We start from the raw sequence: 24,640 nt of genomic DNA, 5'->3' as shown, positions 1-24,640 counted from the left end.
TACTTCCAACAGGTGGCGCTATAGAGTTTAAGTCCTCTTTTTCTCAGAAGAGGCAATTTGCATATTACGGTTTCTATTATGAAATCTGGAGACAGAATCAGCCTATGAGAAAATAACATAGTGAAAAGTAATAATACAGTATATACTTGAGTATAAGCTGAGATTTTCAGCCCATTTTTTTAGGCTGAAAGTGCCCCTCTCAGCTTATACTCGAGTCATTGTCCCAGGGGGTTGGCGGGGGAGGGGGAGCGGCGGCTGTCACATACTCACCTGCTCCTGGTGCGGTCCCTGCTTCTTCGATGGTCTCTGGGCGCCGGCATTTCTTCCTGTGTTCAGTGGTACCGCTCATTAAAATAATGAATATGGACGCCACTCCACTCCCATAGGGGTGGAGCAGCATATTCATTACTTTAATGAGTGGTACCAGTGACCGCTGAACTCCAGAACAAGCTGCTGGCGCCGAGACCATCTGTCAGTGAGAAGCACTGGGAGCAGGTGAGTATAATGGGGAGGGTGAGCATTGCGCGATATTCACCTGCCGCTCCGTCTTCCGTGTTCTCTGCAGTGACTGTTCAGGTCAGAGGGCGCGATGACGTGTTTAGTGTGCGCCCTCTGCCTGAACAGTGAGAGAGCCGGAAAGCAGAGCGGCGTCCAGTGGTGGAACGGGGACAGGTGAATATCACAAGTACCGGGGGCCTGAGCGACAAGAGGTGAGTATGCCATTTTTTTTTTTTATCGCAGCAGCAACAGCATATGGGGAATAATCTGTGGAGCATCTTATGGGGCCATAATCAACCTTTATGTCACATTATATGGGGCAAATGTTTCTATGGAGCATCTTATGGGGCTATTATTAACCTTTGTGCAGCATTATATGGGGCATATTTTAATATGGAGCATCTTATGGGGCTCATCATGAACTGTATGGAGCATTATATGGGGCTCCTGATTCAATATGGATATTCAAAAACACTTAACCTACTGATGTCTCAATTAATTTTACTTTTATTGGTATCTATTTTTATTTTTGAAATTTACCAGTAGCTGCTGCATTTCCCACCCTAGACTTATACTCGAGTCAATAAGTTTTCCCATTTTTTTGTGGCAAAATTAGGAGGGTCGGCTTATACTCGGGTCGGCTTATACTCGAGTATATACAGTAATTAAATTTTTTTCCCTTATGAGAAAATATCAATATTTTAACAAACACAAATTTGCAAAAGATAATACATATACTTTGCAGTCATAAAACAAAGAAAAAAAAAGCCACAGATACTGTTTCCTATGGCGGACATTCTGGGTGTATTTACTAATTTTTCTTAATGGAATATCTGTAGTTTTGTTCAGAATTGTATTGTAAAGTCACTTTGTCACTATTGTTGTTACAGATTGCTAGAGCGATTCCTGGGCACAACATGCCTGCCATGATCATTTCTTCTATCAAAAAATCTGGCTTTGTTTGTTCTCATGTGTTAGAAACGGGGAAGAGAAAGAGCCATTATTTTATCAATAGGATCATCATGGAAGCTGAAGCATTTGCATAATGCGAACAAACCTGCATTGATTCCATTGTTGAGCGGTGCCATAATGGGCTTTTCATATATTGTATTAGTAATATCAGCGTATGTTACAAGGAAGCAAACAATGCATCCACTCATTTCCTCTTACACAAAAAAATAATTACGGTAGTTCTAGACAGGAGTAAAGTCCGGGGTGGGTATCCTACGTAGACAGCCTGGCACCTGTTAATTATGAATTCACATCATTTATGAACAGGTATAGCGTTCCCTCAGGTTACATTTTTTATTTTTTTCCCAGGATGATCATTGTAGAATTCAAAAATATTAAGATTTGAGAGTCCTCAGTGGTTGATACCTTTTAATGGCTAACTGAATAGATGGTAACAAATTGCAAGCTTTCCAGACTACACAGGTCTCTTCATCAGGCATAGAAACCTGAGTTGCCTCGGAAGCTTGCAATTTGTTACCATCTTTTCAGCTGTCCATTAGAATGTATCAACCGCTGAGGACTCTCAAATCTTAATATATTTTTTTATCTACTGGCTAATATGGTATGAAGATTGATATCTTTCCTGTATCATTGTAGAATTCAATAGTATTGATTGTTGATGGTCCAGGTGATGATACCCCACCATCGAAAAAGTAGAAGTGCAAAGTCAGGTCCTGCTGTCCTCCAACACTAAAGTAGATTGCCTACTGAGCCCATCTTTGGGCCGGCGTCACACTAGCGAGTTTTACGGACGTATGAGCGCATAAAATACGTCCGTAAAACACGCATTACACACGGCCCAATTATTCTCTATGCCCCAGCTCCTATCTGCCGTATTTTACTGATCCGTATTATACGGCTTTCTATGGCCGTAGAAAATCGCAGCATGCTGCGTTTGCCACCATATTGCGCAACAAATTGCCAATGAAAGTCTATGGAAGCCAGAAAAATACGGATTACACACCTGTATTTACCTTCATTCGCGGTGAGGCGCCCTCTGCTGGTTGTCCCTCGAGCGTGGGAACTTTCCTAGAAAGCTCCCAGGCTCGAGTTCATATGAGGACAACCAGCAGAGGGCGCCTCACCGCGAATGAAGGTAAATACAGGTCATTGACCTACTTTACCTTCATTCCCCGGGGTTTTACAGCCACGAGCACCGCTGCATTAGCAGAGCTCGTGGCTGTAAAATATTTTAACCCCTTCAGATGGATTTACATCGTGGGACGTTACAGATCTTTGGAAGGTATGTATATTGTTGGTTTATTATTTTTTCTTTGTTACAGAGCGAGGGTCTTCAGGTGGATTGAGCGTAGAATAAAATATTACAACAACCTTTGTGTTTATTTCATTAAAATACTTTTTAATAATGTGTTTGTGTTTTTTTTAACCCTTTACTACTATTTGATTAATAATGGATAGGTGTCATAATTGACGCCTCTCCATTATTAATTTGGCTTAATGTCACCTTACAAAAGCAAGGTGGCATTAACCCTTCATTACCCCATATCCCACCGCTACACGGGAATGGGAAGAGAGTGACCAAGTGCCAGAATAGGCGCATCTTCCAGATGTGCCTTTTCTGGGGTGGCTGGGGGCAGATGTTTTTAGCCGGGGGGGGGCCAATAACCATGGACCCTCTCCAGGCTATTAATATCTGCCCTCAGTCACTGGCTTTACTACTCTGGTGGAGAAAATTGCGCGGGAGCCCACGCCAATTTTTTCCGCCATTTAACCCTTTAATTTAACAGCTAGGACGGCCAAATTTTGCATATACACACTACTAACATTAGTAGTGTGGAATATGCAAAAAAAATGGGGATATGAGATGGTTTACTGTATGTAACCATGTCTCATATCATGTCGGGTTTAGGAAAGAGATAGCAAAAGCCGGTAATTGAATTACCGGCTTTAAAGCTATCTCACGCTGTATGAAATATTAATATATATACATATATGTGTCTACTGACATATATATATATATATATATATATATATATATATATAGACAGTATATATGTTTTTATGTTTTTTTTACACATGGATCCCTTGTATATCCGTATGTTGGTTTTGCAAGCCTGCGAGAAAATCTCGTACGGCTGCCATACGGATTACTTACGGAGGATGCCATGCGCAAAATACGCTGACACACCCTGCCTACGGAGGAGCTACGGACCACTATTTTGGGGACTTTTCTGCGTATTACGGCCGTAGTATATGGACCGCATTGTTTTACGCCGAGTGTGACGCCGGCCTCAGTGTTGGAGGTGAGCAGGGCTTCTGCTGTTTATCGAATGGTGGGATCGGTTAAGTGAGGGGCCCTGTTTTGTCTACTGGTAATATCCGCTTTTCTTCATACTAACTGAAGTCAACACAATTAGTGGGTAAAAAAGCAGGTATGTTCCAGCGTCCAAAACATCTCTAAAATTCCAAATTTTAATATATTTAAGTTAAAAAAAAAATCAAGGGAGACAAAAAGGTTATGCCACCTAGTTTTTTTTAAAACTCTTTTTATTAAAAAAATAAAGAAAAAAAAATAAAGATTGAAAGATTCCACGGGAGAAGATTATAAACATAGAACAATGCAATGTAAAGTCAGAATAATCCATACAGTCACCGTCTACAGTGAGATAAATATGATATCACACTTTCAATAATAAAACAAAATAAAACAAATAGAACATAGCATTTACATAATGTACACTACAAGTCATTGCACCTTTTAGGCTGTGTGCACACATTCAGGATTTTTTGTGTTTTTTCGCTATAAAAATGCGATAAAACCGCTTAAAAAACGCATACATGTGCGTCCCATCATTTATAATGCATTCCGCAATTTTTGTGCACATGTTGAGTTTTTTTTCCGCACTAAAAGAACGCATCACGGTAAAAAACGCAGCATGTTCATTAATTTTGCGGATTTTTTGCAGATTTCCCACTATATTATTGCATTGGGAACCTCCGGAAAAAAACGCAAAAAAAACGCATGCGGATTTCTTGCAGAAAATGTCTGGTTTTGTTCAGGAAATTTCTGCAAGGAATCCTGACGTGTGCACATAGCCTAAAAACCAACAGCTTCATTATCAGATTTTGAGCTCATACTAGGTCAGTTTATAGCAAGCACACCCCCCTAAGCCAGGAAGGGATATACATCAGGGGTTGTATCGCGAGATTGATCAGACCGTGGCATTAGTAGCTAAATGTGTTAAGGGTGAGTCACACCTTTCCCAAATCTTATGGAACTTCTGGGGACATCCTCTATTTTTATATAGTATGTTCTCATATGGAATTATATCATTCACTAATTTTTTACATTGATTAATCGAAGGAGACTTCTCCCCCATCCACCTCAACGCCATTGCTTTCCTAGCCATAACTAGAGCTTCCCGAAGAAATATTCTATCATAATGGACCCACCTCTCTTCATCCACAGCTCCCAGAATACACAACTCTGGACTACATTCAGTTGTAATGTAGTGGGTTGGTGTGCAGGTAATACTAGTTCTAAATTATAAAGACTGTTAAAGTGTAATATTTTGAAAATTTCAGCATTAGGGAGAAGAGTGGCTCAGTGATCAGCACTGCTGTTTTGCATCGCTTGGGTCCTGGGTTCAAATCCCACCCAGGACAACATCTGCAAGGAGTTTGTATGTTCTCCCCGTGTTTGCTGGGTTTCCTCTGGATTCTCTGGTTTCCTCCCACATTCCAAAGACCATACAGGGAATGTAGATTGTGAGCCCCAATGGGGACAGTGATGATGATGCTGGGGAAATTAATAGCACTAAATAAGAAAGAATAATAAATAAATTGCATCCTCTAAAGTAAACCACAACTTCCAAGCTGTATTGCCCAGTATTCTGTAAAGGTACCGTCACATTTAGCGACGCTGCAGCGATCCAGACAATGATCCCGATCGCTGCAGCGTCGCTGTTTGGTCGCTGGAGAGCTGTCACACAGACCGCTCTCCAGCGACCAACTATGCGAAGTCCCCTGGTAACCAGGGTAAACATCGGGTTACTAAGCGCAGGGCCACGCTTAGTAACCCGATGTTTACCCTGGTTACCAGCGTAAACGTAAAAAAAACACTACATACTTACCTACCGCTGTCTGTCCTCCGGCGCTCTGCTTCTCTGCACTGACTGTGAGCGCCGGCCGGGATGAATACTGCAGTTTTGATAAAATCACTGTGTTATCAGCAGGAGGTTATCACTAGAGGACTAGTCAACCTGCTGCCAGGTAGTCCTCCATATTCATGGGCTCTGTATAACCCATCCCTCACCACTGATTGGCTGAAAGCTGCCAATCACTGGTGTGGGGGTGTTATACAAAGCTAATTATAAAGAAAACTGCTAGATGTGCAGCAGATAAAATAGTGATTTTGTCAAAACTGCTCCAGCACCCCAGTGAGTGATACATCATTGTTATCAGGGTCTCTGGCCCTACATCATGACGTTCTCAGATGGGGTAGCAAAAATCTGGTGAGAGATCTCCATAACCCCATCACCCCGAAACCTGTTTTCACCTTCCTGACGAGGCCAATTTTTTCAATTCTGATCACTGTCAATTTAAAAAAAAAAATCACATTTTTCCCACAAAAATGTTTTTTTTTTTAGCCCCAAATGTTGTATTTTCACAAGGGTAACAGGAGAAAATGGACCCCAAAATTAGTTGTGCAATTTTTCCTGAGTTCACCGATACCCCATATGTGGTCAAAAACTACTTTGGGGACACAGTGCAAAGCTCAGAAGGGAAGAAACGCCACGTTACAGTGCAAATTTTGCTGCACTGGTTTAAGGGTGCCATGTCACCTTGGCAGAGCCCCCCATAAGTGACAAACTAAACCTCTTAATGAATTCATATAAGGGTGCAGTGATTATATTGACATCACAGGTGTGTCACAGAATTTTATACCATTGGGCAGTGAAGAAAACATTATTTACATTTTACCACCAAGATTGTGTGTTAGCCTCAAATATTACATTTTCATACTGGGAAATGGGTAAAATGGCACCAAAATGTCCCACAATTTCTGCTGAAAGTAGAAATACCCCATATGTACAGTACTGCTTAGCCATACGGAGAGACTCGGGAGGGACGGAGCGCTATTTGCCTGCTCACATAGCGCTGACACCTGCATCTGATGGCGGCGCTCAGTGTGAGCCTGTGCGATCACGGCGCCGTACATGTTCTGCAGTTAGCGGGAACACAATTCCAGCAGTGCCGCATGTGAAGGAGTTATGGGGAATCTGTCAGCAGGTATTTTATATTTAATCTGATAGGAGCTTGATGTAGGGCCAGAGATCATGATTCCAGCGATATGTCACTTAGCTTATTGGGTGCAGCTGAGCTGTGTATAACCCCGCCCACACCACTGATTGGCACTTTTCTGTGAACACTGTATATTGACAGGAAGCTTCTAATCAGTGGTGTGGGTGAGGTTGGACTAGGAGGTACCAGACACCTAGTCCTGTAGTGATAAAAACTAATTTTAACGAAGCAGTAAATCATAGCCTAGTAAGTGACACATTGTTGGAATCAGGGTCTCTGCCCCTACCATCAAGCTCTTCTCAGATTACATACCAAAACCTGGTGAAAGATTCCCTTTTAAGAGGAGTGTACCTTTTAAGTAAAATGGGAGCAAATCGCTCAGGGTACCTACTTTATTCAGATTATCATAAAAATGCAAGTGAATATAAATTCTATAACGGGTGATATTTTGATTCAGTCACCTAAAAGAATATGTTCCATAAAATGAATATTGAAATATTCACATTAAATAAAATAATTGTCAGTGATTGGCTGTTGCATTTTGAAGCTTGCAGGTTTCGTATCTGCGCACCCCATTCTTGATCCGAGCCTCCTCCAGCACCAAGCCTCATGTGCAACTCCTGCCTCTGTGCTGCACCATTGTCTGCAGTCGGGGCGACATATTGGAGCGTTGTAAGATACATATAGCAGGGGATTATATATTCTTTGGATATTTGAAGGGCCTATTATATCATATTATTTACGACTAGAAATTAGAAAATTGATTCTCGTGTGAGTTTTGGGAAATTTTCTGGACCTGACAAAATCAAACAATTTGTGATTCACTTAGAGCAAAACACCAGAAATGTCCACCACCATTTTACACCTTAAAAAAGATTGCATTAGCAAGAGATGACGCAGACGACCTTAGGTGCGGCAATGCGGGTTTCTCCATAATGTCTTACAGCATGGTAAAGCGCAGCTAATCATTAGGATCTATCATAGCCTGTATAAAAGCCAAGGCAGGGAATGCAGCAGATATTTGGGGGTGAATCTGGATAGTGAGAGGACGTCACAGCTCATCCATAGAGATAGGAGAGAAGGTGTTTGATTCACCCTTTCCTTACCCGCTGGCTGCATGCTGGACGGAATATTGGATTGAAGTTCATTCTCTGTCCTCCGTAGTACACGCCTGCGCAAGGCAATCTTGCCTTGCGCAGGCGTGTACTACGGAGGACAGAGAATGAACTTCAATCCAATAGTGTGGCCAGCATGCAGCCAGCGGGTAAGGAAAGGGTGAATCAAACACCCGAAAACTCCGCCCATATGACCGAAAACCGGTCCCGCTAAATTCAGGTGACAGGTTCCCTTTAAAGAACAGTTACTAATCCAGATTTTTGCTCGTTTGTTTTAAAGAGCTTGGAAGCGTTGTCTACGGTCCTAGGAGACCTTGGAGTGTTACTCACGTCTTTTCAGGACATTTTAAGCAATTGCGTTTCGCCGCAATAAATCGAATTTATTTGAAACCTTGAAAACTGTTGAATTTGTGTTTGAAAAGATTCGATCATTTCTATTTATGACCCGTGTACACGTATTTGAGAATATTGTTTGTATATTACTTTATCACTGAAATCTCATGCTTTTCCCCAACACCCTAATCGTTTACCAGGATAAAATGACAAGAGAAGAAAAATATCATATTTTCTGATCTTTGCCATAAGACACGCAGAGCAGATTTTGATCCAGATGGAACAAAAGCTGTTAAATTCAGAAATAATTTATTTCGAAGGCAGGAACACAGTGAACCGAGTGGTAGAACGTCAGCCAAGCTGGATTCATGTTGTTTTCCCTGGGAACACATCTTTATTATGTACGTTTAAAAAAAATCAATGTGGGTGTTTTGAATGGTCTAATTGTCCTCTCTCGGAGACATTTCTGGCCGTCCTGTTGAGTCTAAGTAACTGCGACTTAAGAACAATGAAATCTACTTGACAGCACACCTCGATCCATTCTAGACACCCTGAATCACATATTATACATCTGCAAAAGTCAAGAATCTCTTAAGCTCCGGATAAAAAGTTTCAGAATTACTCCTAATTTCTAAATAGAATGGTATTAAAGGCGCGAATCATTTCGCAGCTGGATGTTGTCTTTTTCTTAGTCAAAACGGGGTGTCACTACAAGGCTTTACACCACCGTGATTGAACAATTAAGAGAGTGCAGGGATACACCCAATTAAAGGGAATCTGTCAGCAGGCTTTTGCTATTTAATATAGAGCAACATAATGTAGGGACAGAGCCCCTGATTCCAGGGATGTGTCACTTATTAGGCTGTGTGTTGTAGTTTCAATACAATGTTGTACAATGTCAGTGTTTTATCAGCAGGAGATTATCACTGCAGAACTAGGTGTCATGTGCCAGGCAGGCTAATCTGTATAACTCCACCCCCACCACTGATTGGCAGCTTGTACACATGAAGCTGCCAATCAGGGGTGTGGGCGGGGTTATTATACAGAGCTCAGCATTCCAACCACTTCTAGATCTGGAGGAGAGAAAACAGGGATTGTAGCAAAACTGCATCAAGCAGCCCAGTAAGTGACACCTCATTGGAATCAGGCTCTCTGCCCCTATATCATGCTGCTTTCAGATTACATAGCAAAAACTTGTTTAGATTACTTTTAATAAAGGGAAGGGAAACACCAAGTTATCAATTTAGACTGGGAATAAATGATGACATGTTGCATGATAGCAGGTCGGTGACTGTCACGTGATTATTTTTGAGCTGCAAGTTTGCTATTAAAAAGCCAATGCAACATCAGACAAGTCATAGTCGCATGCGACTTGCATTAACCCCTTTCCAACATGTGGAGTAACAGTACGCCCATGTCGGACTTCCCCTGTTTGGTGCGATCTCTGGCGCTGAGCCCGCACCTTTCATGGCACATGACAGCTGAGCTATACAGCTGCAACAGCTGCAGGTGGAATCGCGATCCACCCGCGGCTGTTAACTAGTTAAATTCCGCTCTGAATCTCTGACATCAGCATTTAACTCACGCTTACTGGAAGCGCGTCACTAATTCCGCCCCTCTGTGACCCCCATCACAAGATTGTGGGTCACCAATGGGTTTGCATGACGACCAGAGTTCTGCAGCAGACCTCTATGGTTGTCATTACCAAATTGCTATGAGCGCCACCCTGTGGTTGGCGCTCATAGCAGGTGAGCATTTCTGCAGCACACAGGCGATCTGATCATCGCCTGTGTGTAGCAGAGGCGATCACAGTAGTGCAGCTTTTAGTCTCCCACAGAGATTATTGAAGCATGCAAATAGTAGAAAAAAATGTTTTTGAAAATATTTAAAAAATAAAAAAGTTCAACTTACCCCATTTTTGCCCTCTTCAAAATAAACCAATAAAAAAAATCAAGTGTGCACAGTTTGGGTATCTCAGTGTTCAGAATCACCCGATCTATCAATATAAAAAAAATTAACCCGATTGCTAAACGGCGTAAGAAGAAAAAAATTAAAAACGTCTGAATTACGTTTTTTTTACACCGTTACATTAAAATGTCATATCAAGAATGTATGTACACCAAAATGGTATCAAATAAAACGTCAGCTCAGGATGCAAAAAATAAGCCCTCACCCAACCCCAGATCAGTAAAAATGGAGACGCTACGGGTATTGGAAAATGGCGTTTGCTTTTAGAAACTCTGGATTTTTATTTCAACATTTAAATAAAAAAGAACCTAAAAAAGAAAAAATAACCTAGACATGTTTGGTGTCTATGAACTCGTAATGACCTGGGGAATCATAATGGCAGGTCAGTTTTAGTATTTGGTGAACATGGTAAAAAAGCAAAACAAAAAACAAATTTGTGGAATTGCACTTTTTTGGGGGGAGGCATCAGACCAAAACCAGTGACACCCCTTGGACTGGACCGTTCCGCAGGTGAGTATAATGAAAGTTATTTTTCCTCTCTAAGGCCAAGGTCACACTAATATTTTAAAAAATATATATATTTTTTACTTGCTTCAATAGTCTCCATGGCAGCATGGTTAAATGTAACGTTTTTTGCTGCCGACAGACCGCTTTTTCCGACCGCGCATGCGCGGCTGGAACTCCGCCCCCACCTCCCCGCACCTCACAATGGGGCAGTGGATGCCCGGAGAAATGCATCCGCTGCACCCGTTGTGCGGCGCATCAAACGTTAGCGTCGGAATCTCGGCCCGACGCAATGCGACGGGCCGAATCCGACGCTATTGTGAAATTAGCCTAGCATGTGTCTGAAAAGATGCGGGCTCATTGCCTGAGCCCGCAGCAAACAGAGCGAGGCCGTCTTAGACATAACTATATGTCTAAGATTGGAAAAGGGTTAATACAATAGATGCAATGCTGTAACACAGCAATCTCAATGTGGTGTGATACCTGTCACCAAGTACATCAGCAACATGTTCAATAATAGTGAGTGGGCAAAAGGCAGTCTCCAGGGAAGACCGCAAAAACTCAAGCAAGTCTGCAGCAAATCCGCAAACATTTTTATACCTGTGTTTTTGCTCCATATTTGACTGACTCAGTTGAAGTCAATGGGTGAATAAAGAGGCAAAAGCACACAAGGAATTGACTTTAGGCTACGTTCACATTTGCGTTGTGCGGTGCAGCGTCGGTGACGCAACGCACAACGCAAATGTAAACGCATGCACAACGCAGCGTTTTGTGAGGCATGCGTTCACTTTTGCATGATTTTTGGCGCAGAAAAAACTGCATCATGCAGCGTCCTCTGCGCCCTGACAGTTGCGCCACAGTGACACATGCGTCACAAAACGCAAGAGCAACGCATGTCCATGCGCCCCCCATGTTAAATATAGGGGCGCATGATGCATGCGTCGCCACGGCTGCCCCCGACGCAACGCAAATGTGAACGTAGCCTTATGCGGATTAAAAAAGAACAAATCCTGAAAGAAACAATTCTGATTATACGCACAGCCCGTCAGGATTCCTGTTCACTTTGCTGGTATAAGGATCCCTAAGGGTTTTTGTGCCAATTCCGTTAGGAAAAAACGCTGCAAAAACTGTGTGCGCACAGCCTAAAGGCCCTAAAGGTCCTCTCTAGGGCAGGCCACTGTCTGAAAGGGGAATTAACCACAATAGATTAAAGTAAGCACCTTGTGGCACAAATGGTTCTTTCAAAGGAAAAATGTAACTTTTCCCATCATTCAAAGGGCACTCGCCCTCAGGGAGGATTGTGTTGCTTGCAAGTCTATGGGACTGACAGGGATATACGAGTACAGTACTTGGCTACATTCATCAGTGCCGTAGACTTGTAATGGTGTGGCAACACATAGGTGCAACAATGGCTTCATTAAAACAGGACGACTGGTATAGCAATAGGTGAACAGTGTTGAGTAATGTGCTTCCATGTTGTAATAGCTTCTAAGATGTAAGGTTGCATCTTTTGGAGAGTGTTAGGTTGACGTAAGGAGACTTATAGGCCATGCAATGATCCTCGTGCAAACATCCTCTTCAGAGAGAAAGAGGACTGGACCTCCAGGGCCACCTATTGGAGGAAACAATCATAAAACTCAATATCGATTGCCACCTTACTTAGGGTAAGAAGCCGAATTAGAAGCTCCATTTACAGACACGTGTTTAGGGCTTTTTGGCCCTCATCAGTGCAAAGCAAGAAAACTGGTTGGTTGGGTCAGAGGTCATTTGACAGGAGACCTAAAGGGTAACGTTATTTCTTATGCCACAGGGAAATAATTCCCGTAAAAATCTTAATCTCAAAAGAGGCTATTTGCCCATCCATGTTGGAATAGTATTGTTTGTGAGAAGATTGTATCATTTTAGTGATACTATATTAGGGCAACTCCTGTCTTGATTATATAGAAAAGTTGGACTTTTAAAGAACTAGGACTGGGGAGACTGTAAACGCAGTAGATTACGATGATCGTGCCCCACTCCTTCCAAAGACCGTTCATAACTTGAAAGGTTCTTGCACATGCTGGCACTCATTGCCTTTCGGAGCTCCCCATGGGTGCACTTCCGGAGTGCAGAGGCCGGCATAACATATTCATAGAAGCTACGGTGCAACTCGATCCGCACCACTTCTCTCCATGCAGTCAGGAGGAAGTACCCGAGGATGACATCTCTTGTTGGCAGCCAGATGAAAGTTCTGCACTGAGGAGGAACTTGTGTCTTTATTTACTTTTATTTGTTTACTGTTTCAGAAGTCGTCCAATTCCCTTCCAGCCGGGCGCCTCGGGGGATGACAGTGTCACCTCTCTACAACAAGCAAGCCTCCATAATGGCAAAAAAACTAACTGCTGATGCCAAAAACACTTGACTATGCTCCATTGTGTGAGGTTTCTGCCTGCACTAAATATAAGGGAAATTTAAAGCGACTCTGTCGCCATCTATCACTTTATAAACTACATACATTACTAATAAAATCTATAAGGACACATTCACACTATCAGTATTTGGTCAGTATTTTACATCAGTATTTGTAAGCCAAAACCAGGAGTGGGTGATAAATGCAGAAGTGGTGTATATGTTTCTATTATACTTTTCCTCTGATTGTTCCACTCCTGGTTTTGGCTTATAAATACTGATGTAAAATACTGACCAAATACTCAACGTGGCCTGATAAGGATGTCAAATTTCAATTTTGCTTTAAAATTATAGAATACTTCATGAAAGTTTAACTTGACCCTATACCAATCCTCAGTGTCCCTCCTCTCTGCTGAGATCTCACAGTACTCGGTACAAGCTGCACCTGTCAGTCAGCCTGGTTGGACGGAGACTGTATATACTTGGACACATTCTCTCTGAAACTGTGGCTACAGGAAGACAGAATTTCTTCATTCTATGGCCATGATTAAGATTTGGATTATGTCAGCAGGAAAACAACTTAGACCATTTTGATGACTAATTAAAGGGATTTTCCCGACTTAATACCTAAATTAGATACTAATCAGATCGGTGGAAGTCAGACACCCATCACCTTTCACAAACAGCTATTTTTAGCTCTGGGGGTGGCTGGACCAAATTAGTGAATATTTTTTGGTCTAACAATAATAGGGATTTTAGGGCTCTAAATATTGATGATCTATCCATCAGATGTGTCATCGTTGTCAGATTGTGGGGATTTGACGCTTCTGATAGCGAATGGAGTCAGAGAGCACAGCTCCATGTAGTGGCTTTTCTTGGGTACTACAACGCAGTCAATAGGAGCTGATCTGCAGTACCCAAGAATGGTCACTGTGCAGTGTACGGCGCTGTGCTGTATGACTGGTCACTATTTACATGCTGCAGGCGATCGTGGGGCTGTCCGGCATCCAATCCACGTCTGATCGTGATGACATATCCTAAATCATCCATATTTTGAGCATGGAAAACCTCTTTAATGTCAAACCTACAAAATGAAATAAAAAAGTTGGCACTCACTTTTGATATAAGATTTGAAGAATAAAAGGAAAGAGTTCTATTTTGTAACCTGTAATCCAGATTATCGAGCATATAGGTTGCACTTCAAGACTTTATCTATAGAGACAGGAAAACATTGTGACCTTTATGTCCAAGGGAAAAGTGATGTCTGTGGCCTTTTCCGTGACTTTCAAAAGGTAGTGTATGTAAAGCTGCTGGAGGGGTAATGTGCGCACGTATGTAGCGTCCCTGTCACAGGGAGGCACGATGGGTAAGGGAACACAACACTGCCACGGGCTGGGAAACAAATCAGCAGCACTGTGAAGGAGGAAGCCGCGGCAGATGGTTAGGGGGGATTCTGTGCAGCTGATGAGATGTGTGGGGGTGACAGGCGAACACGCCGGCTGCAGAGCGACAATAATACGGGCTGAAAGGAACAATTCTGTATGAATGTCATCAGCTATAAGATGCAGCTGAGCTGGGTTTGTCATTTGGTAAAATGGGGAAAATCGATTGGAATTGGCGCTTCATACATCAGTCTAAGGCTGGTTTCACATTTGCGGTTGTGTCTGCAGCGTTTGTGCCGCAGTTTTCCGCATGCGTCGTGTATTCCGATCTTTAACATTAGGGACGCAGGTGTCTGCGATTGGTTGCGTTTTGCCGCGTTTGACGACGCATGCGTCGTTTCGTCATCTGCGGCTTGGCGCAGTAAATACTACATGTAGTAATTTTAGAGGCGTCAATTTGCCACCTAGAAACATATGCGGTTGTTAGCGGAAGGAATGCGGCAAAAAAATGCATTACGGTCTATGTGAACGCATGCGTTGCACTACAGGAAAACCTGTCTAGACACTGATTAGCAACCCCCCACATACAAACTGATAAAAGGAGGGAGTGGGCATTGGCAGGTCACTACACAGCAGAAGGGGAAGCAGACCAGATAGAGGAAAGCACCTTGGTGGAAACCACACTCTGAACAATGAGTATATCAAAGCCAATGTCTTTATTTTCTATTTTCTGTCTCTATATGTCCTAATTTCTGCCATTTTTTTCTTTCTGCGTGCATCAGAATGTCATCTTCTTCTGAGGAGGAGCAACGGCCTGGGCCTGCACAAGGTGGAAATGTTAGTGAAGTGAGTACTCACCTCTTCAGATTGGTAAGTATTCACTGTCACATCTACACATGTGTCAATTTTTTTTTCCTTTTTTTAGAGCAGTTCTTCCACTGTGGCAGAGGCTGAGCAGGAGCAGCTGGGACACGGTCGGGTGGCAAGGCGGCAGCGTGTACGTATACCTTGCTGACTGTTTATTGTATCCTGACTTTACAATTCTTGAATGTTCATTTCCTTACTTTCCTCTTTCTTTACCTTTTTCTTCTTGACTCCTTTTTTTCTTAACTTTCAATATTCATGCCAGTTTTCTGTCTCTGTTTTCTTTCTTTTCCTTATGTTAATGTCTTCAACATTAATGTCTTTATTTATTTTTTAGGTTCCAGTACGGGATGAGGACCTCATTGAAAATGACCTCCTAAACTCCCTGGTCCATGAGCGAGTCCCGTTGTGGGACACCCAGGTTCCGCAGCACTCGGACAATGTGACGATCCGGCGGCTATGGAATGAGGTGGGCCAAGCGATGATGGACGGCTGGGACAACGCCCCGACTCGGGTCCGAAATGCATTTTGTAAGTATTGCAATGCGGTGTGCTGCAGCAGTGACCTTGGCCGTGATCACACAACTGTGTGTGATGAGAGAAACTCTCAGGAGTTTCTCTCATCACACACAGTTGTGTCGTCACGTTGAAAAGTCCATTGTCTAACCATAATTTATATTTTTCAACAGTGTTCAAAGTCAAAACATGTTGGCGTTCCATGAAGGATCGCTTCAACAAGGACCTTCGTCAAGAGAGCTGGGTTCCTAGTGGTTCTGGAGCAAGGATCTGCAAATACAAATATCACCGCATCCTGGCATTTTTGAGACCGGCGGTCCTTGCCCAGAAAACGTAAGTATTTTTTGTGGTGTAATGGTTTGTGTTGGATTGCCTAATCTGTATTTTTCTATTCCATAGGAGTTGGCGCTTTACTATTGTAAATGTTTTGTATTAATGTGTTTTTTTCTTCTTTTTTCACAGCACAAGGAGCAACACTCTTGACCCTGGTTCTGGAGCGGTCCTTCATCAAACAGCCACGGTCCCGTCCCAGCCTTCCAGCAGTGCTGCAGCAAGTGGGCCTGCCACACAGACTGGAGACCAGGAAGCTGGTCCATCAGGTGTTCCCCTGTCCAAGTCGTCTGCCCCTTTTTTGGGGGGCTCTTCCCGGCAGCGGCAGAGGGCCTCGGACAGGTCACTCATGCCCAAGTTTTTGCACTTGAGCTCGGTCTCTCATGATGGACTCAAGGCGATGGGAGACCGACTGGATAGTGCCATAAACCTTATGAATACACTTATCCAGGAGGTCATCAAAAGCCTTGACCAAGTGAAAGCCGACCTCCAGATACATGTGAAAGTAAGAAACTTTATAATATATCTTATCAGAGAAATCCGCTTTTTCCTCCTTTAGGACTGATCCTTCATTCTGAAAGATTCTCAATACACTGGTAAAATCTGTCTTCAGTGAATAGAGATGTTCCCATTGCTGAGATAGAAGATGGTAGTTGGTTCTCGTAATGATCTATGGAGAACTGTAACTATCGGGGCATGTAAACTTGCATCAGCTTCTTCCGCTACATTCTCCATAGAATTTGTGAAATATCGACTGTCATCTCCTATCTCCGTAATGGGAAAGTGTTCACTGAATACAGATATTATACATGAGTGGAGAGACATCGATCAGTCCAGGAGGAGAAAGAAGCAGATTTCTCTGATAAGATATATTACACAGTTTCTTATTTTCATGTGCACTATTGATTTGTGAAATAAATACTGGTTAACATCTAGGTGGTCCTAAATCAGTTGGGGGAAATCAGAAGTGGACAAAAGCGCTAGAAACTCTCTTAAAGGATTGTCAAAAAGAGCTCACTAGATTCCTCACAAACCCTTTCTGCAGCCAGCAATAGACAGGGCAACTTCGAAGTTGTAGAAAACAAGCTGTAAAAGAAATTAATAAAACCCAATTGAAAAAATAATTTTACCCCAAAATACATCCATTTATGTTTTAAAAAATAAATTAGACAACCCCTGAGTGGAGTAAAAATCCCATAAATTAGAGAGTATGGCTCTTAATTAATTTGGCATCTCTCTGGCTGTCCATGCACCAGAATATCAGATGTACGCCAACAAATTCTGACAAATATTACAGAAGATTTCTCAGGCCACTTTTTAAGAGTTGACAAAGAAGGTGATTGAAAACAGGAAAATGTTCCAAATGTTTGCAGAAATGTGGCATACAGTATGTAACAGAATTTGAGAGTTTTTCACAACAGAAAAATCCGTCTGTTGAAATTGAAAAATCCGCCTTCTGTGTTCTCTGTGTAAGGACTGTGGGTATAGGCTTACCCAGATCAATACTGTCTGAATTTGTATCATTATGCAAAATGAGGAGAATTAATCCCATCCCGAATCCAGCAGTCGGGAAACTTTCTCTAACTTGTTTTTACGGAACTGAAACAAATCCTAGAATCTCACATGGTCGGAAGTAAAAGATTTAGCAGATACAATCAGCAATTACACTGCTCTGATTAGAAGTGACTGTAGGAACGGTAAGGTTTATACAGTTAACGTTTGTTGTGCCGTCTTCCTAGAACTTCCCTACACTTACGGGTAAATTTAATAAATGCTCCTATGACCTCGTCAGATTTCTTTATCTAGTGATTAAAGTCATTTTACTTCACAAAAAAGCAATTTTTATGCATGCACCATCTGTACAATAGTGTGCGGGCCCCCTCCACATCTCACAGACAGGAGCCTTTATGACCTCCCATTGTAAAGCCAGAGGCATGTATATAGAGTTGGTCTTCCCCCCTTGCATCTATAGCAGCTTTCAATCTTCTGGAAAGGTTTTCAACAAGATTTTAGGGGTGTCTGTGGGAATTTTTGCTCATTCATACATTTTTGAGGTCAGACACTGATGTTGGTGGGCTCGCAATCTATTCTCTAGGTCATCCCAAAAGTGTTGAGTGGGGTTAAGGTCCGTGTCATGGTTCACGAGGAGAATACTTCTATCATCCCCACCACTCACACCAATTTCTCATGAGCCGGGGTTGTTTGGTTGCCCTTGGTTCTTTCTGAAGGATTTATAAATATCCCACTTCCCAGTTCCGGTTTGGAACTTGCAGCTCTATGGCGCCCCCCTTACGCTCAAGTCAGACCAGGTACTGCACCTGGGATAATTAGTCGCCAGAAAGGCTGCCTTACTTTGTCCTGGCTAATGGCCACACTGCAGCGAGGGCAATATAACTATTCCCACTCAGGCGGAAACAATAATTATCAACCCTGCCATCACTACAAAGGCTCCCAATGCACAGGACAAATTCCGCTGCCACCAGCTCCGATTTCTTAATTATTAACGGGTCCGGAGCCGACCCAAATTAGTAGCATAATTCACTTCAGAGGACATGACCGTACGTTATAGAGCAAGGAGAGACAAAGCTAGTAATTTTATATTTTACTCCAAAAAAGATAGGCAGTGTTTACAGAGGTATAAAAAGATCTTATAAATAACACAAGTGTCGTATGTACAGTACAATTACAAATAAAATGGGATTAAAGTTGAAAAGAACACTTACATTTCGTTATGGCATTTCATCTCATGGCTGACCATGTGCTGTGGGGAAGGGCGAGCATATATCCAGATGCATCACCCTTGTATAGCAGCTAGACCCCGGACAAAAACACGTGAAGACTGCTGCTTCACTCACTTATTTCCAGCCTAAAACCAAGGCACTCCGCCTGTGGTGACCTCACTTAGAGGTTGAATCCTCCCCTTTTCTTAGAGTTATGCAACCATTTTTATACCTAGCTCGCTGTATGAACCTCGTATACGAAAGACACAATGATCAGGAGGTGCAATATGTCGGGGGGATTCTTTTAAGTGAAATCACGGTGTAGTTACACCACCCGCTTACGGAGAAACCCGCTCCTTGCCCTCATTCGGTTTAGCTTCTAGCGATTTCAGGGGTTATATGTTATGTTTGCTAATGACAGGTGTTATGAAGGCAATCCAGAAACACAGTGTGCTTAGCGATCAGAGCGCACACAGTGATCTGACAAATACCCAAAAATACAAGAACGAGCTCTGAGACGTGGAAACTCTGTAGACTGCACACCTGATCCTATCCTAAACACAACTAAAAGTGGCTGTGGATTGCGCCTAACAACTACCTAGGCAACTCGGCACAGCCTAAGAAACTAGCTAGCCTGAAGATAGAAAAATAGGCCTGACTTGCCCCAGAGAAATTCCCCAAAGGAAAAGGCAGCCCCCCACATATAATGACTGTGAGTAAGATGAAAAGACAAAACGTAGGGATGAAATAGATTCAGCAAAGTGGGGCCCGATATTCTAGGACAGAGCGAGGACAGTAAAGCGAACTTTGCAGTCTACAAAAAACCCTAAAGCAAAACCACGCAAAGGGGGCAAAAAAAAACCCACCGTGCCGAACTAACGGCACGGCGGTACACCCTTTGCGTCTCAGAGCTTCCAGCAAAACAAAAGACAAGCTGGACAGAAAAAAAGCAACAAAAAAGCAAAAGGCACTTAGCTATACAGAGCAGCAGGTCACAGGAACAATCAGGAGAAGCTCAGATCCAACACTGAAACATTGCCAAGGAGCAAGGATAGCAGCATCAGGCGGAGTTAAGTAATGAAGCAGTTAACGAGCTCACCAGAACACCTGAGGGAGGAAGCTCAGAAGCTGCAGTACCACTTGTGACCACAGGAGTGAATTCAGCCACAGAATTCACAACAGTACCCCCCCCCCTTGAGGAGGGGTCACCGAACCCTCACCAGAGCCCCCAGGCCGACCAGGATGAGCCGCATGAAAGGCACGAACAAGATCGGAAGCATGAACATCAGAGGCAAAAACCCAGGAATTATCTTCCTGAGCATAACCCTTCCATTTAACCAGATACTGGAGTTTCCGTCTAGAAACACGAGAATCCAAAATCTTCTCCACAATATACTCCAATTCCCCCTCCACCAAAATCGGGGCAGGAGGCTCAACAGATGGAACCATAGGTGCCACGTATCTCCGCAACAACGACCTATGGAATACATTATGTATGGAAAAGGAGTCTGGGAGGGTCAAACGAAAAGACACAGGATTGAGAACCTCAGAAATCCTATACGGACCAATAAAACGAGGTTTAAATTTAGGAGAGGAAACCTTCATAGGAATATGACGAGAAGATAACCAAACCAGATCCCCAACACGAAGTCGGGGACCCACACGGCGTCTGCGATTAGCAAAAAGTTGAGCTTTCTCCTGGGACAAGATCAAATTGTCCACTACCTGAGTCCAGATCTGCTGCAACCTATCCACCACAGAATCCACACCAGGACAGTCCGAAGACTCAACCTGTCCTGAAGAGAAACGAGGATGGAACCCAGAATTGCAAAAAAATGGAGAAACCAAGGTAGCCGAGCTGGCCCGATTATTAAGGGCGAACTCAGCCAACGGCAAAAAGGACACCCAATCATCCTGGTCTGCAGAAACAAAACATCTCAGATATGTTTCCAAGGTCTGATTGGTTCGTTCGGTCTGGCCATTAGTCTGAGGATGGAAAGCCGAGGAAAAAGACAAGTCAATGCCCATCCAACCACAAAAGGCTCGCCAAAACCTTGAAACAAACTGGGAACCTCTGTCAGAAACAATATTCTCAGGAATGCCATGCAACCGAACCACATGCTGAAAGAACAAAGGTACCAAATCAGAGGAGGAAGGCAATTTAGCCAAGGGCACCAGATGGACCATTTTAGAAAAGCGATCACAGACCACCCAAATGACTGACATCTTTTGAGAAACGGGAAGGTCAGAAATGAAATCCATCGAAATATGTGTCCAAGGCCTCTTTGGACCGGCAAGGGCAAAAGCAACCCACTGGCACGAGAACAGCAGGGCTTAGCCCTAGCACAAATCCCACAGGACTGCACAAAAGTATGTACATCCCGTGACAGAGATGGCCACCAGAAGGATCTAGCCACTAACTCTCTGGTACCAAAGATTCCAGGATGACCAGCCAACACCGAACAATGAAGTTCAGAGATAAGTTTATTAGTCCACCTATCAGGGACGAACAGTTTCTCTGCTGGACAACGATCAGGTTTATTCGCCTGAAATTTTTGCAGCACCCGCCGCAAATCAGGGGAGATGGCAGACACAATGACTCCTTCCTTGAGGATACCCGCTGGCTCAGATAAACCCGGAGAGTCGGGCACAAAACTCCTAGACAGAGCATCCGCCTTCACATTTTTAGAGCCCGGAAGGTACGAAATCACAAAGTCGAAGCGGGCAAAAAATAACGACCAACGGGCCTGTCTAGGATTCAAGCGCTTGGCAGACTCGAGATAAGTCAAGTTCTTATGATCAGTCAATACCACCACGCGATGCTTAGCTCCTTCAAGCCAATGACGCCACTCCTCGAATGCCCACTTCATGGCCAGCAACTCTCGATTGCCCACATCATAATTACGCTCAGCGGGCGAAAACTTCCTGGAAAAGAAAGCACATGGTTTCATCACTGAGCAATCAGAACCTCTCTGTGACAAAACCGCCCCTGCTCCAATCTCAGAAGCATCAACCTCGACCTGGAACGGAAGAGAAACATCTGGCTGACACAACACAGGGGCAGAACAAAAACGACGCTTCAACTCCTGAAAAGCTTCCACAGCAGCAGAAGACCAATTAACCAAATCAGCACCCTTCTTGGTCAAATCGGTCAATGGTTTGGCAATGCTAGAAAAATTACAGATGAAGCGACGATAAAAATTAGCAAAGCCCAGGAACTTTTGCAGACTTTTCAGAGATGTCGGCTGAATCTAATCCTGCATGGCTTGGACCTTAACTGGATCCATCTCGATAGTAGAAGGGGTAAAGATGAACCCTAAAAATGAAACTTTCTGCACACCGAAGAGACACTTTGATCCCTTCACAAACAAAGAGTTAGCACGCAGGACCTGAAAAACCATTCTGACCTGCTTCACATGAGACTCCCAATCATCTGAGAAGATCAAAATGTCATCCAAGTAAACAATCAGGAATTTATCCAGATACTCACGGAAGATGTCATGCATAAAAGACTGAAACACAGATGGAGCATTGGCAAGTCCGAACGGCATCACTAGATACTCAAAATGACCCTCGGGCGTATTGAATGCAGTTTTCCATTCATCTCCTTGCCTGATTCTCACCAGATTATACGCACCACGAAGATCTATCTTAGTGAACCAACTAGCCCCCTTAATCCGAGCAAACAAGTCAGATAACAATGGCAAGGGATACTGAAATTTAACAGTGATCTTATTAAGAAGGCGGTAATCAATACACGGTCTCAGCGAACCATCCTTCTTGGCTACAAAGAAGAACCCTGCTCCCAGTGGTGATGACGATGGGCGAATATGTCCCTTCTCCAGGGATTCCTTCACATAACTGCGCATAGCGGCGTGTTCGGGCACGGATAAATTAAATAATCGACCTTTAGGGAATTTACTACCAGGAATCAAATTGATAGCACAATCACAATCCCTATGCGGAGGTAGAGCATCGGACTTGGGCTCTTCAAATACATCCTGATAATCAGACAAGAACTCTGGGACCTCAGAAGGGGTGGATGACGAAATCGACAAAAATGGAACATCACCATGTACCATACAACCCCAGCTGGATACCGACATGGAATTCCAATCCAATACAGGATTATGGTTTGTAGCCATGGCAACCCCAACACGACCACATCATGCAGATTATGCAACACCAGAAAGCGAATAACTTCCTGATGTGCAGGAGCCATGCACATGGTCAGCTGGGCCCAGTATTGAGGTTTATTCTTGGCCAAAGGTGTAGCATCAATTCCTCTCAATGGAATAGGACACCGCAAAGGCTCCTTGTACTGTTATGTTTGCTAATGACAGGTGTTATGAAGGCAATCCAGAAACACAGTGTGCTGAGCGATCAGAGCGCACACAGTGATCTGACAAATACCCAAAAATACAAGAACGAGCTCTGAGACGTGGAAACTCTGTAGACTGCACACCTGATCCTATCCTAAACACAACTAAAAGCGGCTGTGGATTGCGCCTAACAACTACCTAGGCAACTCGGCACAGCCTAAGAAACTAGCTAGCCTGAAGATAGAAAAATAGGCCTGACTTGCCCCAGAGAAATTCCCCAAAGGAAAAGGCAGCCCCCCACATATAATGACTGTGAGTAAGATGAAAAGACAAAACGTAGGGATGAAATAGATTCAGCAAAGTGGGGCCCGATATTCTAGGACAGAGCGAGGACAGTAAAGCGAACTTTGCAGTCTACAAAAAACCCTAAAGCAAAACCACGCAAAGGGGGCAAAAAAAAACCCACCGTGCCGAACTAACGGCACGGCGGTACACCCTTTGCGTCTCAGAGCTTCCAGCAAAACAAAAGACAAGCTGGACAGAAAAAAGCAACAAAAAAGCAAAAGGCACTTAGCTATACAGAGCAGCAGGTCACAGGAACAATCAGGAGAAGCTCAGATCCAACACTGAAACATTGACAAGGAGCAAGGATAGCAGCATCAGGCGGAGTTAAGTAATGAAGCAGTTAACGAGCTCACCAGAACACCTGAGGGAGGAAGCTCAGAAGCTGCAGTACCACTTGTGACCACAGGAGTGAATTCAGCCACAGAATTCACAACAGTTATAGATCTCTCGATGGACATCAGGAATATGTAATCCTTATATCTCTAGCCCTGATTGGTGCCATTATACCTAGTTTTATAGTTTTATAAGAACAAAAGAATCCCAAACTTTCTGTACCAGTTTTAGCCAGTATCAGGTGGGAGGGGGAATGAGTGGTTTAAGGAGACCTGCTTTTGCAGCTCAAAGCCATAAAAATTCTTGGGGGAAAGGAAAATGAGGGGTTTAGGATTCCAGCCTTCTGCTGGCAGGCACAGGAAACTGCAGCTGAGAGCTCTGTATGTGTCATTGCAGTAATCAGGACTTCTTCCTATTTCCTGACAGTCCGGGTCAAGTTTTTCCATGCCAAATCCCCCCCATCCCCAAGTATGTCTATATGGACCTTCCTTTTTGCATTGGGTATGAGTCATGGGGAACAGAAAAGGGACTTCCCCAAACTGTTCCCACAAATTTATAGGCTACAATTGTCCAAAATATCTTGTTAGCTTAAGTATTTAAGGGAATCTGTCAGTAGAATCAACCCCCGCAGCCGTCTATATGGGTATACAGGTCATAGGAAGGTGAATAAAATGATACCATGATATCAGCGATCTGATGTCTTATTCCAGAGAAGTCCACATTTTTCTTAACATGTAAATGAGCTGT

The 24,640-nt window shown here is 43.3% G+C and overlaps 1 protein-coding gene across 1 annotated transcript in view; it reads left to right on the top strand.

Moving 5' to 3' along the window:
* Positions 1 to 17,963, top strand: part of LOC138671134 (uncharacterized) — an 81,028-nt gene extending 63,065 nt beyond the window's left edge. The window contains exons 2-6 of the mRNA XM_069759067.1: positions 15,247 to 15,310; positions 15,390 to 15,461; positions 15,666 to 15,858; positions 16,017 to 16,176; positions 16,306 to 17,963. Of these exons, the coding sequence (XP_069615168.1) occupies positions 15,248 to 15,310; positions 15,390 to 15,461; positions 15,666 to 15,858; positions 16,017 to 16,176; positions 16,306 to 16,732 (915 nt within the window). The 5' untranslated portion in view covers position 15,247 and the 3' untranslated portion in view covers positions 16,733 to 17,963. The remainder of the gene's footprint in view (positions 1 to 15,246; positions 15,311 to 15,389; positions 15,462 to 15,665; positions 15,859 to 16,016; positions 16,177 to 16,305) is intronic.
* Positions 17,964 to 24,640: the final 6,677 nt, after the last annotated feature.

This window comes from Ranitomeya imitator, chromosome 3 (genome assembly GCF_032444005.1).
Source record: "Ranitomeya imitator isolate aRanImi1 chromosome 3, aRanImi1.pri, whole genome shotgun sequence".
NCBI lineage: Eukaryota > Metazoa > Chordata > Amphibia > Anura > Dendrobatidae > Ranitomeya > Ranitomeya imitator.
Note: the sequence above shows the minus strand (reverse complement) of the source record. Positions and strands in the feature narration are given on the sequence as shown.